General features: G+C 42.6%; 1 protein-coding gene across 10 annotated transcripts in view; it reads left to right on the top strand.

Annotated features, from left to right (window-relative positions):
- The window catches only part of macf1a (microtubule actin crosslinking factor 1a), a 413,795-nt gene that overhangs the window by 276,994 nt on the left and 118,789 nt on the right, over window positions 1-18,012 (top strand). For all 10 annotated transcript variants that reach the window (XM_060942802.1, XM_060942796.1, XM_060942794.1 and 7 more), the window contains 6 exons: window positions 5,395-5,549; window positions 6,975-7,101; window positions 7,195-7,378; window positions 9,698-9,864; window positions 10,022-10,200; window positions 10,281-10,419. In XM_060942802.1, coding sequence (XP_060798785.1) covers window positions 5,395-5,549; window positions 6,975-7,101; window positions 7,195-7,378; window positions 9,698-9,864; window positions 10,022-10,200; window positions 10,281-10,419 — 951 coding nt within the window. The remainder of the gene's footprint in view (window positions 1-5,394; window positions 5,550-6,974; window positions 7,102-7,194; window positions 7,379-9,697; window positions 9,865-10,021; window positions 10,201-10,280; window positions 10,420-18,012) is intronic.

Raw genomic sequence — 18,012 nt, 5'->3', positions numbered from 1 at the left:
TGCATTTCTTACCATCCTTTCGAAATCTTGCACTACCCTGAAAAACAGGATGGAAAATGGAGGGCTCTTTATTTTCTGCTATAGGTGAAATAGTTTTTGTTGCCATCAGATGTAGTGTGGCAAGACTTTTGAAACGCCCTTCACTGTCCGCAAATGTGTAGCTGTGAAAGCAGAGCTATTTTCACGAACACTGGTAGAACATGGTTTTCATATTGTGTGTATTGCACAAACCCCAACAAATGATTCGTAAAATTTTATTTTAAAAATTCTGTATTTCACATTTTGTCACTGATATTTCACAAGTGACATTTGATCCTGACCCTGTAAAATTTTTAACCTGTCTTCACACGGTAATATTTCTTGAAACCCTTCCAACACGGTTCGGCTGAATCCAAAATTGATCGACTGACTGTGCATGCTCCCTACGTGGGGTAGAACAGTGGTGTTGTCGGATATACGTAGGACAATACAAGTCCAACAGTATTCTGTTCAAGGCTCGCTCAAAAAACAAGGGGCTCCAGTAGGTGTCTGTTGGAAATGATGGTTGAGTGCAAAAAAATTGCGTACCCCTAATTAGGTCTTTCTCCTTCCAACCCACGAGCTAACTCTCCCCAATCTCACGCCAACCTCCAGCTGGGGTGCGTGAAGGCTAAACACATGCGTTCTCCAAGACATGTGAAGCCAACTTCCTCATCTTTTCAAACTGCTGCTCATGCTGCATCACAGGGCAGTGTAACACACTAAGAGGACAGTGCTATCTACTCTTTTCTGCATACATGACAATCACAGGTGTCTGTGATTTGTCAAGTATCATTTCAGTTGTCAGTGGAGAGACAGTCGCACCATCCCTCCCAACCTGAGAGTATGGCCAATTTTACTACCTTGACTCCTGTCCATGGAAGGCTGAGGTATTGATTCAGCATTCAAACTTATGATCTCCTGATGATACAGTGACAGGCTATGTTTCCTGTTGTGCCACTCAGGAGCTACTACATTCCCTTCGTCTGAAATGATGAAACCGACAAGACCATATTTTAGGTTTTGCAGATGTTCCAGGCGTTCCTTATTTCAATAATGCAAATTTACGTTCGAAATTATGATTTTGAAGTTTTCGACTTGAAAAGGACTTTCAGTAGGAAACTGCTGGTGAGTTTTTGCCTTTAAGGGACTTTTTAAATGTGTTGATTGATTTGATTTTACCTGATTAGATAGCTACATCTTCAGATAAATTGACTAGAGCAGGGCTTTTCAAAGTGTGGGGCGCGCCTCCCCTGGGGGGCGCCAGAGTTCTTCGGGGGGGGCGCAACGTGAGGGAAAATAAACCAGAATAAGTTATTATTGCGGACATTTAGCGAACTTCAGCTAGCCTTTACCAGAGACAAAATGGATCGATTTTTAGTACCTAAAGCTACAGTGAGTGAGGAGACAGAGTCTGGGCCAAGCAAAAAAACGGAGCCTCCAGGATGTTGCGATTTGCAACTTCAACGCAAATTCAACCAATCCCCACGAATTCAGGGCGGTGTTGCAATTATATCCAATCACCGCAACTTTCTCGCAAATTTGACCAATCGTTGGCGTCGTTTTGAGGTGATGTCGACAAACTACCTTCTGCCTTACTTCCGTGTATACGTTCAAGAGAAGCAGCATGCACGCAGTGTTGCCAGATTGGGCGGTTTCAAGTGCATTTTGGCGGGTTTTGAACATATTTTGGACTGGAAAACGTCAGCAGTATCTGGCAACACTGCATGTGCGAGTCAGTGTTTATAGGCTTAAATTCTGTTACCGAAAGTGTTATGTTTACAGTGAAGGACTGTGTGCACTTTACATTATTTTTTACTTAATACAAGAAATTAATGGATGCCAACATTTTTGCCAAAATGGTATTTTATTTTCCATTGTTTAGGCAGCTTCAGCATCATACTGTGAGATTCTGTTCAAATTGTTTTTTTTTCTTCTATGAAGCCTGAGCCATTTATTTTATTAGTTTATAATTATTGTTTAATTTAGTCTTCAGGAGAGACTGCCTGCACACAGTGCTAGTATTAATAGTTTTTTTTTCTTACATGAAAGCTGAGGCATTTATCTTATATTTTAAGGTAACTTCATGTTGTGCTGTGAGGTTCTCTGCACTTTAACTTTTGAACCAACAGGTGCATTTGGATAAGTAAAGCCTATTTTTCTGCATTTTTGTAGTCCTGGTAATCTTTTATATTGGTAAAGTTGTTTATAGGACCATTTCTCAGTGTTTTTTTAATAGTTTTTCAGTAATAACTTAATATTTAACATATCACTCAATTTTAATCACAAAGAGAAAATCGCAACAATTTCTCGCAACTTTCACTTCCTCCTGCAATGTAATCGCAACAAAAACCTAAAAAACACCGCAACTTTCATCGCAATTTTTTGGAAAAACCCCGTAACATCAGACATTTTAGCCCGCAACAATCACAAAAGAGGCCCGCGGAATCCTGGGGGACTGGAAAAAGAAGGAAGTCTGACCACGATTATTTAAAGTTTGGATTTTCATGGACTGGATCTGAAGATGCCCCACTGCCACAATGTGTTGTCTGCCAAGAGATGCTAGCTAACGATGTTATGAGATGTTTAAAATGTGTAAAACAAGATGTATTAAAAAGCACAGATGTTTAAAATGTGAAAAAGAAAAAAATACATGTGTACAACAACCATTTTTTTAAAAATACGAATGGAACATTAAGTATAGACCCTTTTCAGTCACGTGACCTTCGTAAATGCGACCACCATTTTGGACATGTAGTGGACTTGGGCTCGAATCAGTTTGAATGCGAGGAAGGCGACAAACGAAAAACATAAAAGAAAAAGGAGCGAGATGCAGAAAACACCTTCACTATCCAGCGACGTAGGACATTTACAGGGCGAGCAGAGGGAGAGGTATTTGCAAAAATTGAGGTTAGCAGGCTTAGAGAACGACGTTTACCTGCTTCCACCAGGATTGTTCACTGACGTGCACTCCGGGAGCAAGCTGGAGCGTGCTGCTTAATTTGAGGGGGAGCAAGCCGGAGCGCGCTCCGGAATCTCGGACGTTGGCTCCGGCAGCTATTTACACTGGATCTGGTGTAAATAGCTGCCGGATCATAATTACAGTAAACTAGTAAATACAGTAAAGGAAAAACTTGAGACTGAAAGGTTTTAACAGTCATCCAAATGACTGAACGTAAACATTGCTACAGTAACATATGTTGTTGACATTAGCTAGTCAACAATAGCTACTACAGAAGAACAAAGAGGTTACAATGGGTTATTTTAACCTATTTGGTTACACACTCGCCGCCACAGAATGTTAACAGCAATGTAATGCCTTTTCTGGCTAATTTTATTCGTCTTACCTCCAACAAAGTGGTCACTGCACAAGCGTTGGTATGCCGAGGGCTGCCAATCTTTCCTGTTAATGGCTGCTATCCATCTTCTCCGTCGGGATCCGATAAAATGATAACCCTTGCCTTGTTTGTTGATGGTTACTACATCCAGGTGCACAACAATATAGTGGCATGATGGAAGTCTTGCTGAAAGTAAAAACTTTCTTTGCTGCCGTTCCTCAATGCTGGCTGTGGTAAACTACTGGTAGTACATGTCCAAAATGGCGGCCGCGTTTGTCGTGACGTCACGTGAAAAGGGTCCATAGCAACAACAAAAATTGTAAGGGGGGGCGCTGTTGTTTATTTGCTCTCCGAGGGGGGGCTGACTCTCCCACACTTTGAAAACCCCTGGACTAGAGCAAGCCAATGGGGTTGCAGTGTTGAGCTTGCGCGTTTAGACTTAATCGCGCTAACATTTTGGCCATGCTTTAAATGAACATGGACTTTTCTGCTTTGTGTATAGAAATAAAGCTCCAAAGGAGAACGCAAAATTTTGCACTCCCCTGTAAATCCGTGAATGTCGTTTTACTTTTCAGAAGCACTTTTTAAATTAATTGTAAATTCGATATGTAATTAAACAAATGTGTGAATAAATGCTCTTAAATTACATGAATTTAACACTTTCTTCCATCAAGAGGCAAAAATAATTGGGACAGAGATAAAGATCTTAAGATCAAATGGACATTATTATTATTATTGTTATTATTATTATTTTAATTTTATTTTTTTTGCCTTTGAATGTACAACTTGTGTGCCTGCACTCCCTGAGCCAGAAACAGAGGCAGGGGAAGGTGGAGGTATCTGAACTAATAATACAGTAAATACATCTGCTACAGCACGCATCAGACACGCATTATAACACACATCTGAGCGTGTGTATCATTTAGGCCTCATGAGTGAGATATGGTCATAATTAAAATTTTCCATTTTTCAGTCTGATCAGTCATCTGTGTTTCAGACAGGCTGGCGTTCACCAGGCCCTTAGTTGCGCTAGGCCATCTGTTTTTTCCACCCATAATCACATTTTTCAGTCAAGCAGGGTCTTAAGAATGCCCAAAATTAATCTTTGTCCTCCCTCTCCCTTTCTTTTACCTCCCTTTCTCTTTACCCCTCCTCCTCCCCCTCCTCTCTTATTTTGCCCATACTCTCTTCCCTCTTTATTTCTCTTCTGTGTCTGCGGGGCTGGCAAGGCCAACTCTCAGGTATTACTACTACTACTCATCACTCTTTCCTCTGCCCTGTGTCTTTGCCCTGGCTCTGTACACTCTGTCCAAATCCAGCACAGTTAATGCTCCTGCTTTGCCTCCAGCCTCCCAGTCACGATCATGCAATAGCAATGGATCCACTCTTTGAAACACTTGTTTATTTTTCACATAGCAATTACAGTGTCTTCGTTGTAATTGCAAGTCAGTAATTATGAGTCATCATAGCCTGAAAACAAAGATCATGGGCCATCAGCTGCGAAATGTGGATGAGTGTTGTGGCACTACAGCATTTCAGTCATCCGTGAATTGTGTGTGTGTGTGTGTGTGTGTGTGTGAGAGCCATGGTCACGGGCAGATGGTAGCTTTCTGATTTCTGCTACCTTACGCCTATGTGCGAGGGGCAGGATGCTGGGGTGGATGGTGCAATATACCGTAATTCTCCCACCCCTTTATTAGTTAAAATATTCCAAGATAGAAGACAGAAATCTATAGATAACTGACACACGACAGGTTAAATAGTTTGACTGTATATCAGGGAAACAGAAAAACACTGCGCTCATCAATCACATTACCATTTAGTTGCCCATGTGACTTCCATTCACATTAACATTTGATTTCTGTTCTCATTGGTTAACCACATGATCCATTTTACGGTTTTAATTTATACTCCACGTTTTTCCTTTATGTTTTTGTTTTAATTTTCCAAAACTTCCTTACCTACCTCCTATTTCCTCTTCCCCCCCCCCCACATCTGTCCATTTCTCTCCCTCTGCCTCTCTTAATCTCTCTCTTAGATCACGATCAGTAAAGGAGAAGAGTGTGTGTTAGAAGATAACTCGCAGAGGACGAAGTGGAAGATTATCAGTCCGACAGGAAATGAGGCCATGGTGCCATCAGTTTGCTTCACAGTTCCACCACCCAACCAGGAGGCTATTGACACTGCCAGCAGGTAAAGACACTCGGGGATATGGGCTTTGGTCCAAATGCCATGCTGTGCATACCACTAAAGGCATACTGCTTGTTTTCGTCATTTAGTCATGTACTTTTTTTTCATCGTCTTTCATAAAATTTACTCAGATTTGAAAAAGATTTTACTCTACGCCAAATAACAGTTGGTAACACTGTGACTAATTTTGCTCCAACTCCAAATTTTACTCTCTCAACTCAAAATAGAGCAAAATCGAACTATTTTTGAGGAAAATACTTTTAACTATGGGAAAATTACTCAGTCGTTTTTCCTGTGTATGCACTACAGCGCACGCATATCAACCAATATGCTCATAAGAAATATTTACAAAAGTTTGGGGTCACTTTGAAATGTCCTTATTTTTGAAAGAAAAGCACTGTTCTTTTCAATGAAGATCACTTTCAACTAATCAGAAATCCACTCTATACATTGCTAATGTGGTAAATGACTATTCTAGCTGCAAATGTCTGGTTTTTGGTGCAATAGGTGTATAGAGGCCCATTTCCAGCAACTCTCACTCCAGTGTTCTAATGGTACAATGTGTTTGCTCATTGCCTCAGAAGGCTAATGGATGATTAGAAAACCCTTGTACAATCATGTTAGCACAGCTGAAAACAGTTTAGCTCTTTAGAGAAGCTATAAAACTGACCTTCCTTTGAGCAGATTGAGTTTGTGGAGCATCACATTTGTGGGGTCGATTAAATGCTCAAAATGGCCAGAAAAATGTCTCGACTATATTTTCTATTCATTTTACAACTTAAGGTGGTAAATAAAAGTGTGACTTTTCATGGAAAACACAAGATTGTCTGGGTGACCCCAAACTTTTGAACGGTAGTGTACACTCGCTCGAGTTGATCTTCGGCTGGATCGAGTCGAGGTTCAAAATGACGCCGCTCGTCAGTGTCGCAGTTCTCAAGATTGAATCGAATCGCTGTCCTGAATCATCCGAAGCTCCTCCTGAGCATCAAATCCGCGTGTCATCTCGTAACAAGTTTTACCTCCAAACAGGTAGCCTAAACTGTGGCTGACCGATTTTATCCTGTTTACGGTGGGCGTTCCCACCGCGAAAAAGAAACCAATCAATACCGAAAGCGTGAAAGTGATTCTCATGCCAGTACCATGTGAATAGTCTTTTTATGAATGTGTAAGTGGGCGCTCCGACTCCGGTGTGACTGAGTAAGGTGACAAGTTTTATGTTTCATCTAATTTAGGTAATTTAAAAAATATAGGGCACATAGGAAAGTGTAAAGTATGCAGTTTCTGTCAATATGTTTATCATGCTTGTATGATTAAAAACTCGCGAAGATGATTATCTAAATACATGACCTCAGTCTAAACCTGCCGGTTTAGTAAATTTCCTGCCCTGGTTTGTGCTAATGAAGCACTCCTTCTGTTTCTGGTATGTAGAACGGAGCAGCTGTACCAGAACGTCATGTCTTTATGGCACCAGCTGCACATGAACATGAAGAGTGTGGTGTCTTGGCACTATCTGCAGAAGGACATCAGCAACATCTCTTCCTGGACTTTGGACACGGTCACTACTTTAAACTGCACTTGACTCAACCTACACTCCTGTAGAGACTCTTCAGGGGATGTCCCTGACTCTGAGTATTTCTGTTTGTTTTAGGTGCGTTTGCAGTCTCCGTCTGATAGGCAGCAAGCCCTGGATCACCTCGACGCCCACCAAGCGGATTTCCTGGCAGACAGCCGCGAGAGTGCCTTGTTTACGGCGGCCGAGAGGCGCGAGCTCGAGCAGGGAGCACGGAACTGCCACGAGCACTGCAAAGCACTGCTGATCTCCATGGAGACAGGTAAACGCGTGTTGGTGTCGAAAAATAGATCCTGATGAGTACTAGTCAGGATTATTGATGGTCATTTTGAAGTACAAGTACTCGGTTACAGTGTTTTTTTAAAATGGAAAAACCTGACAAACTTACAAACAGCACTGAATAACAGAAACGTACCATTTCCTTTTGTTTTCTTTCTTTTCTTATGTTAAGAACTAGACAGTCAATTGAATAATAAGCAAGCAAGTGTACTTCAAGCACTACATCAGGTTATTTTGTTTTTTATTTTTAAAAGCTTGCCCTGTTTCGCTGAATCGGACAGTTAAGAATTTATTCTGTGAAACTAGATAGTGCTTGCTATCACCATTGGTCTTTTCAACGTCGTGAGATTTGTGACGGGTTTTCTGTCGTAATATTTTTCCAGGGGCTTTTATTTTATTATATTTATTTTATTTATTTATTTTATTTATTTATTTTTTTAAACTGTTTCCAAACCAGTGATGATTCAGAACTGTCACTTCGTTCTTTCAGTCGACTCTGGAGTTTTACATCCAGAAACAAATCCCATTATTCTATCCACATTCAGTGGATATGAGCAATCGCGCGCTCTGAATCGGCTACTCCACTACTAGGCTATCAGCTAATATACCGTGAGTAGAGAAAAACAAAATGGCAGAGCATTTTGCTGAACCAACCAAGGACGAAATAAAAACTCTATTCGGAAACAAAACCCCTCAAAAATGCAAAATAAATAAAATATGGAATAAAAGTATTTGATGGTAAGAACATATCCTTTTTTTTTTTTCCAAGAATTATCATTATAGCATTTTTCACAAATTTGCTACTGTCATTTCTTCATTTTGTTTACATTCTAAGCGGAAATTATTTTGTCGGACGTTTTGATTTATCAAATTTGCAAAAAATAAAAATGCTCGGTTTCTCAAAATCCAGTGAATGTGGAGATATGTTATTTACCAGCTGGGAGGTCCGTATGGTGAAATACCGTGACCGAGGTCTTGAAAATACTGAGTGAGGCCTCTGGGCCGAGGTCACGGTATTTCACGATACGGACTGACCTTAAAATGATAAATAATATATTTATTTTTTTCTTTACCAAATTCTAACAGAAAATGAGTGCGCCCGAAAGGGAAAACAAAGCCAAGGCGAGCCGCCATTTTGAATCCTCATTCACGGCTGTAATGTAAATTGCTTCCTCCTCGGTATACAAGTGCACTCCCATGGAAGGAAAAAAAACTACATTTTGCCACCTATGTAGTCCCCTATTTATACAAAATTGAGTCATTCAGGATTCAGCCATGTTTTTACTCGGCGTTAGCAACATCTCATCTCATTATCTGTAGCCGCTTTATCCTGTTCTACAGGGTCGCAGGCAAGCTGGAGCCTATCCCAGCTGACTACGGGCGAAAGGCGGGGTACACCCTGGACAAGTCGCCAGGTCATCACAGGGCTGACACATAGACACAGACAACCATTCACACTCACATTCACACCTACGCTCAATTTAGAGTCACCAGTTAACCTAACCTGCATGTCTTTGGACTGTGGGGGAAACCGGAGCACCCGGAGGAAACCCACGCGGACACGGGGAGAACATGCAAACTCCGCACAGAAAGGCCCTCGCCGGCCCCGGGGCTCGAACCCAGACCTTCTTGCTGTGAGGCGACAGCGCTAACCACTACACCACCGTGCCGCCCACGTTAGCAACAGTTACAGGTTTTCAGCTTTTTCCTGAAATGTTTTCTTTTATTTTGTCTTCATCAGGGTAGTAAAACTCGCTTTCGCCATGAACACTGTCATTGCTATCCATGCTGTAAAATTAATGCTATTGTACTGAAATGCGAAAATAAATGTCAAAAATTGCTACTATGTTTGTTGTTGTGAACGAGCGATTCGCCAAAGGTCCGTAACCGGGGTCCGTAACCGGGGTCCGTATCGTAGGATTCCAGACCGCTCGTGCGCCAATCAGAGCGCACGATTTGATGGAAACCGGACCGTGAAAAAAATAAAATGTTGTTCCACTCAATCTCGTCATACATGGCTTCGAGCCAACTCAGGCGCAATGTACCTCATCAGCTATCAGCTCATGTACGACTCGATTTCATGGAATAACTGTTAAATATACCCATGTCATTGTGTATATACTGTAATAAGCAGCAGGCCTTTTTTACATGTCAGGCAAAAAAAAAAAAAAATCTATTTGCTAAATTTCATTAGCATTTCACTGATCGGTTGGGTGGTTATTTAATGAGCTCTCTTCGTATACAGTGTGACTCAAGGCCACTCCTACTTGGCACTAATTCTCATTTGTCCTGTTTCTCTCAGTGGAGAAGGATGAGTCTGTCTCGCGCTCCTACCTCGCAGAGCTGCAGAGCATAAAGGCTCACCTGCAAGAGGCAGAGCAGAAGCTGATGATTGGCATGCAGACTCCGCCCCCTAGTGGTTTGTCAGGAGAAGGTGGAGGTGCAGCTGTTCATATCGCAGAGCAAGAGGTAAGCAATAACAGATTTAACAGCACCATCTTCTGGCTGAGAAATTCTGCACCGTTTGTTGAATTCCTTCAGCTTTACATCGCATTATAAGCGTCGGCGTGTCCGAAATGATCAGTGCGATGACTGACAGCACGATGCCGTTGTATTTATTACGCAGAAGCTGCAACAGCATCTGAAAAGTCTGCAGTCTGATCTGGGTAACGTGTCTCGTCGCTGTGTGAGCTTCTTCGAAGAGAAACCCTCCTCCTCCAGCGTGCCTGTGCTTCGCTCCGAGCTCAATCTGGCTGTGGAGAAAATCGAGCGACTCAACTCGCTGTCTTCTGTCTATCTGCACAAGTCAGTACATACACAAGCACCCATATTTCTCATACACATCCACCCTGTCAGTTACCTCACTATCCTCCTGTTTCTGTCAGGTTGAAAACAGTAGATGTGCTGATGAGAAGCTTACAGGCTGCTGAGCGTCAGGTGAAGAAGTACGAGGGACGATTGAGCGAGGAGGACATAGTTCCTGCTGATACCACTGCCATCCAGGCCTTGAGAGACCAGATAAGGGTGAGTCACACCAACATGCACAAGTGTTCACCTGGTGATTGGTTGTTCTCTGTCTCTCTGTCTCTCTCTCTGACGCACATAACTGTGATTCACTATATATGGGTTTCAGTCGGAACATATTCACCTGCAGCTTGTTCAAAATGATACTGGAAGAGTTAATCACTTTACTGGAATCCAGTACAAAGCTCTGTTAATAGAGATAGAGTTCATATTAAATACCAAACTGCTTAAAGGGGAACTGAAGTCTTTTTTAAACTTGCTTTGTTTCTTAACGTGTTATTCAATTACGTTTTCGGTTTTATTAACCTTATATCATGACTCGTACTGGCCTTTTCAGTTTTTAGCCGTGTTGAATGTAGTTCGTATGGTCCACGGCAGGCGTCGCTTATCCGCGCGATCTTCACGAGACTTGAGCGTCAGCGCCGCCATTTTGAAAACCGTTTACACAGCGGCCAGATCGCCACATCATTCCAATTTAGATTAATTTCGAGATTTGCCAGCTTCATCAGTGATTGAGATTATTCCATACGACTTCCAACCAACGTGGAGTAGAGAAGAGTTGGAAAGACGACAGGATAAGGACTAGTCCGCCGTGCTGGTATTTACGTCATTACTGTCGCACGATTAAAACGTGCCAGATCAGGCGGCTGGTGGGTTTTCAAAATAATAAATACATGCATGCATTTTTGTGATAAATACATATTATACCGAGCGCATTTCCCACATAATCCTCACTTAGGGTTCGGACAGCACTACAAAATGGCGATTTCGGACCTGGGGAAAACTTCCGGCTTGATTACATCAGCATTCAAAGGAGGGCGCGCGCGTCTTTTGACAACGTTGGCAGATGTTGGTCACTTTGATTTCTGCTGTACGTTTTACTTCCGTCCTACGAAGTCTCGTACAGGTCTCAACGAATCTCGTTTACGGCCATCGCTTTGACATATGGACGGATATATTACAGAGCATATTTCAAACACTCATAACTTGCTATAGCAGCGACAACATGGCAGTCAGAAATGCATTCCGATATTTAAAGGTCCCATGGCATGGTGGTTTGACCAAGCTGCGCGCACACATACTCGCTGCTATCAGCGCCTGTAGCCACGCTGCTAAGACAAAACCCCGTTCTCCCTCGGACTCCTTTCGTAAACTCAACGTGACGCAGAGAACAGAGAGAGAGAGTGTTCGGAGTGGTAGTTTACGAACGTATAATACCCTAGGCTTGAACACGCACTCCATAACCAAAGAGGATAGAAGCAGCAACTACAGCAACATATCGCTTATCCAACAGAAGACATGCATTGCGGAGCAATAGTCAAACATAAGCTCATAAGTTACAGTCAATTTCCAGACTAAACTCAGTTTAACAGAGCATGCTGCATGCTCTTTAGTTTTGTAACGCAGATTACCTGGCTAACTGCAGGAAGCGGTTAGCTGCACAGCTAATGTAGCCATTGCTAGGCTAACGCACCAATTTTAAAACACGGCAAAACGACTTAACAGTTATACACTCACTTGTTCGGTGTTTGTTGCTGATGCGGCAGGGATGCTTGGTACGGACCCAGGCTTCAGTGACAGTTGATGTGCAAAACCTGCCCTGTACTGTCCCAAGTTGTGGAAACATTCCTCAGGAAAATGCTTCCGACAAACATACACCGTCTTAGGTAGACTCGACGGCGTATTATTGAAGTAAATAAAATGAAGCCACTGCCTCTTCAGGGGCTCTCCCGTCGGCAGTAAAAACAGACTCCTTTCTGTGTTGTCACATCCATGTACAGCGCAACTTCCATGTTTGGTGGCAACTTTTGAGCTGGGCGGGCAATCCATACAGTGGGTGGGAATCCAGAGGGGGGGCGTGGGGATCATCTCCCTTGCTGACGTAGGCAAGGGAAGAGTTTATCAACGCGCCGTTTTGACGCGCCATTCTCAAATGTTGGGCATAGTTTGGTTTACACATTATGAAATTTCCAGCCACTGGGGTGACTTAAGAAGGTCAGAGGAACTCATTTTAACGTTAAAAAACCTCAAAGTGAAAATTTCATGCCATGGGACCTTTAATAAAATGACAGAATTTTGTTGATAAAAATTTGCCTTCAGTTCCCCTTTAATATGTTAACTGTTTCTCTATTTTGGTTGAAGCAAGAAGTCTCTAATTTCCACCCCAAAACTCTCAGCTTTTTTTTTTTTTTAAAGGTAAAATTCAAAACCCATTTTTGGAAACCGCTACACAAGCACTAAGACTGACATGATTCATTTTGAAAAATTTCTTAATTCAGACAAAAAAAATCTCTAAATCATTTAATTGTAGACATTTTTCTTATTTAGGACCACAGCTTTTTAAAAAAACAAAAGTTCTGTATACATTTTTTGCCCATTTGCACGGAATGGAGCAAAGCCTCAAACACAACAGCTACACGTTTAAATAAAATTAGAAAATGGAAGACGTGCCCTAATACGTATAATTAAGTTATTCCACAAAATCGAGTCATACATGTGCTGATCGGCGCTACGTGCCTCATCGGCTAGTTGTCTATAAGCCATGTACGATGAAATTGAGTGGAATAACAGTTTTATTATATCCACGTTCACTGGATTGTGAGAAACGGAGCATTTTTATTTTTGCAAATTCTGTAAATAAAAACTTTTGTACAAAACGTCAGATGAAATCATTTTTGCTTAGAATGTAAATAAACCGGCAAAATGATAGTAATTTGTGAAAAATGTTATAATAATTCTTGAAAAATTTACGTTCTTTCCGTCAAATACTTTTATTCCATATTTTGTTGTATTTTTTGGGGTTTTGTTTTCAAGTATTTTTTTTAATTTCATCCTTGACTGGTTCAGCAACACGCTCTGCCATTTTGTTTTTCTCTACTCATGGTATATGAGCTGATATCCTAGTAGTGGAGTAGCCAATCGGAGCACGCGATTGCTCATATCCAGTGAATGTGGATAGTATAACGAGCAATATACACCATATGGGCAAAAAGATATGGACATCTGATTATACCCCATTCCAAAACCATGGGCACTAATATGGAGTCAGTCTTCTTTGCTCTGCTGGGAAGGTTTTCCACTAGATTTTTCAGTCTGGCTATGAGGATTTGTGCTCATTCGGTCACCAGCACTTTAGTGATGTCAGGCATGATGTTGGGTGAGGAGGCCTGGGGTGCAGTCAGCATTCCAGTTCATCCCAAAGCTGTTCAGTGGGGTTGAAGTCAGGTCTCTGTGCAGGACGCTCAGGTTCTTTAACAGTAATCTTGGCAAACCATGTCTTCATGGACCTCGTTTTGCGCACAGGTTCATTGTTATGCTGGAACCAGGTTTGGGTCGCTTCGTTCCAGGGAAGGAAAATCTTTTTAATGCTACAGCATATAGAGACATTCTATACAGTTTTGTGCTTCCAAATTTGTGGCAACAGTTTGGGGAAGAACCACATGGGTGTGATGGTCAGGTGTCCACATACTTTTAGCCCTATAGTGTATAGTATATCTGGACTGGTTCACTTGAGTTATTCATTTTACTGGTTGCTACATACCCTGGAACACTGGTTCTGCACATTCATTAGTCTTGACTTATGCCCCTTTTCCACCAAAGCAGTTCCAGGGCTGGTTCGGGGCCAGTGCTTAGTTTGGAACCGGGTTTTCTGTTTCCACTGACAAAGAACTGGCTCTGGGGCCAGAAAAAACCGGTTCCAGGCTAGCACCAACTCTCTGCTGGGCCAGAGGAAAGAACCGCTTACGTCAGCGGGGGGGGCGGAGTTGTTAAGACCAACAACAATAACAAGACCGCGAAAGATCGCCATTTTTAAGCGACGAGAAGCAGCAGCTGTACAAACGCGAAGTCATCCATTATTATTGTTGTTGTTGTTGTTGCTGCTGCTTCTTCCGTGTTGTTTTCCGTGTTGTGTTTGTTATTCGCGACAAGGTTTATGCAAACGTAGCGACGTAACTGACGTATACAGCGACGTAATGACGTGGCTTCCCTTAGCACCGCGAGCTATGGAAAAGCAAACTGGTTCTCAGCTGGCTCGCAAGTTGAACGAGTTGTGAACCAGCACCAGCACTGGCCCCGAACCAGCCCTGGAACTGATTTGGTGGAAAGGGGTATTAGTAACCAAAGCTATGCAAAGAAAAACCTAAGAGCTTTGTCATTTTGGCTGCAATATATAAATTAATCAGATACTTGTGTTACTTAGCATTTCCATCTTTTTCCAAGGCAGCTGTTAGCCTGGGGCTACCAATTAATGTTCATAGGTGTCCCATTTACTGCCTTGTTCACGATCTTGGTTGTGATGTCTTTCGCCTGATGTCAGTCAACTTCGCCACCAAAAATAATGTTGCCATGAGAGAGCAATGTCCCTTGAGGATTTTGGGGGGTGGGATGTTACGGTCTTTTTAAATTTCACAAGAAAATGGATGTGTGGGGTTCCCCCCCCCCCCCCCGCGTTCTCTTCTCCACAATGTTTGCAAATTGCACTTTTCCTGTTTCTGACTTCTCAGGACACTTGCAAATGTGGAATGCACACTTGCCACAGACGGCATTTTCCACACTGTACGTCACTCGCACAAAGCCAGGTTAGGAGGTTTCATGTAACAGATTGATGCACAGCATGGACCTCATTTAAATGCGTCAGTGTTTATCTATCAGTCAAACCAAACTTAAAAATTCCTGCCAGATTTACAAAAGCTTCAATCTCTCATACTGTACATGCGTACGTTGATCAGTGTTAATCACCCATAAATTAGCAAGTGAATTTGGAGCATACTGCTGATTTTACATTTGCTTGCAAAACTTAAAAGGCAAAATTCAGAGAAAATGACAAATTTATCACCAGAGAGTGCCTCCTAGGCACAGCGTACATTTAAATCTTCCAGTAATGCGGTTCAACCTTTGTAGCACTTCTTATAATGACTTTTTGTTTTCAGAAGGTTCATAACCAGTGTAGCTCATGGTAATCTCGCACTGGGCCTTCAAATCTATCCAGGCTTGGAATGCATTGTCTTGCACTAACTTAGTGGCTGGGTATTTTACTCAATCCGCATGTCTTTGGACTGTGGGGGAAACCGGAGCACCCGGAGGAAACCCACGCAGACACGGGAAGAACATGCAAACTCCACACAGAAAGGCCCTCGCCGGCCGTGAGGCTCGAACCCAGAACCTTTTTGCTGTGAGGTGACAGTGCTAACCACTACACCACCGTACCGTGCCGCCCTTTTTTTTAATATATATATATTATGTATTTGTTGCTGCCACTGGTAGCGGCACTGGAGTGACCTCTCCAGGGTGCAGGCCTGGGCGATAATATGGAGATCCTGGGATGCCCAGTCGTCAGGATCCCCCTCTCGGCTTTGCTGGCAGTCTCCAACGGCAAGGACGAGCCGATACGGTTGGCGCCAGCACAGCTGCAGGAGTTGCCGAATGGTGACGCAGTGTGATGACCATCCGCCTTCGGGGCTCCACTCCGAATTTTTCTGTCGGGGTTGTCTTCCTTAGTCTTGTTCACTCCCGTGACAACCACAAGGCAGTGGTGCTATTTGCCCATAGCTGGGGGTTTGGTTTGTGGGCACCAGGGCATGTTCCACCATCGAGATGGGCCATGCATGCCGCACATCAAGGGGGCCAGACCTCCTCCCCTCGTTCCTGTAGTAAAGCCAGTGTCCGATAGGTCACTCTTACCAGGTATCGGCACGAGGAGCCACTAACATAGGGCATTGCTGGTGAGAGGCTAATATACTGACAGGGCAAGACTTATGCACTCTGCTTGCCTTTTCACGGTACTGCAAGCAGCGTTGCTCGTCAGCAGTGAGGGCTGAAAGCAAGACGTGACAAGCATATGCACATTTCAACACACTAGACGCGTCAACCAACCACTGATACCCATATATATACAGTGCTGAGCGTAAATGAGTACACCCCCTTTGAAAAGTAACATTTTAAACAATATCTCAATGAACACAATTTCCAAAAGACAAAGTTTAATATAACATCTGTTTAACTTATAATGTGAAAGTAAGGTTAATAATTACACGTTTTTCAGTTTTACTCAAATTAGGGTGGTGCAAAAATGAGTACACCCCACAACAAAAACTACTACATCTAGTACTTTGTATGGCCTCCATGATTTTTAATGACAGCACCAAGTCTTCTAGGCATGGAATGAACAAGTTGGCGACATTTTGCAGCATCAATCTTTTTCCATTCTTCAACAATTACCTCTTTTAGTGGCTGGATGGAGAGTGATGCTCAACTTGTCTCTTCAGAATTCCCCAAAGAAAATAATTTCTTTACACCACAAAGGTGAAGGCTACAAGAAGATCAGCAAAGCTTTACTTATCAGTCAGAATGCTGTAGCAAAAGTGGCACAAAAATTGAAGAAAGATGGAACTGCAACCATCTCACAGAGACGTCCAGGTCGTCCACGGAAGTTAACACCTCGACAGGAGCGTCTTCTGATGAGAAGGGTTGAAGAAAATCGGCATGCAAGTTCACTGCAGTTATCTAAAGAAGTAGAAAGCCAAACTGAGGTGACTATTTCCCATGATACAATACGGCGTACACTGCAGAGGAATGACATGCATGGATGCCGTCCACGAAAGAAGCCTCTCCTAAAGCCCAGGCACAAAAAAGCCCGCCTAGAGTTTGCCAGGGCCCATGCTGACAAAGATGAAGACTACTGGGACTCTATACTCTGGAGTGATGAGACCAAGATAAATGTTTTTGGAACTGATGGCTTCAAAACTGTATGGGGTCGCAAAGGTGAGGAATACAAAGAAAAATGCCTGGTGCCTACAGTGAAACATGGTGGTGGCAGTGTCCTTATGTGGGGCTGCATGAGTGCTGCTGGTGTCGGGGAGCTGCATTTCATTGATGTCATCATGAATTCACAGATGTATTGCTCTATACTGAAAGAGAAGATGCTACCATCACTCCGTGCCCTTGGTTATCGTGCACTTTTCCAACATGACTAAACACACATCTAAGGCCACTGTTGGATTTCTGAAGAAGAACAGGGTGAAAGTGATTCAGTGGCCAAGTATGTCTCCTGATCTGAACCCAATCGAACACCTATGGGGAATTCTGAAGACAAGTTGAGCATCACTCTCCATCCAGCATCCAGCCACTAAAAGAGGTCATTGTTGAAGAATGGAAAAAGATTGATGTTGCAAAATGTCGCCAACTTGTTCATTCCATGCCTAGAAGACTTGGTGCTGTCATTAAAAATCATGGAGGCCATACAAAGTACTAGATGTAGTAGTTTTTGTTGTGGGGTGGACTCATTTTTGCACCACCCTAATTTGAGTAAAACTGAAAAATGTGTAATCTAAGTTATATTATTAACCTTACTTTTTCCCATTATAAGTTAAACAGATGTTATATTAAACTTTGTCTTGTCAACATTTTGGAAATTGTTTGTGTTCATTGAGATATTGTTTAAAATGTTACTTTTCAAAGGGGGTGTACTCATTTACGCTCAGCACTGTATATATCTCATCTCATTATCTCTAGCCACTTTATCCTGTTCTACAGGGTCGCAGGCAAGCTGGAGCCTATCCCAGCTGACTACGGGCGAAAGGCGGGGTACACCCT

Source organism: Neoarius graeffei, chromosome 16 (assembly GCF_027579695.1).
Source record: "Neoarius graeffei isolate fNeoGra1 chromosome 16, fNeoGra1.pri, whole genome shotgun sequence".
Lineage (NCBI taxonomy): Eukaryota > Metazoa > Chordata > Actinopteri > Siluriformes > Ariidae > Neoarius > Neoarius graeffei.
Note: the sequence above shows the minus strand (reverse complement) of the source record. Positions and strands in the feature narration are given on the sequence as shown.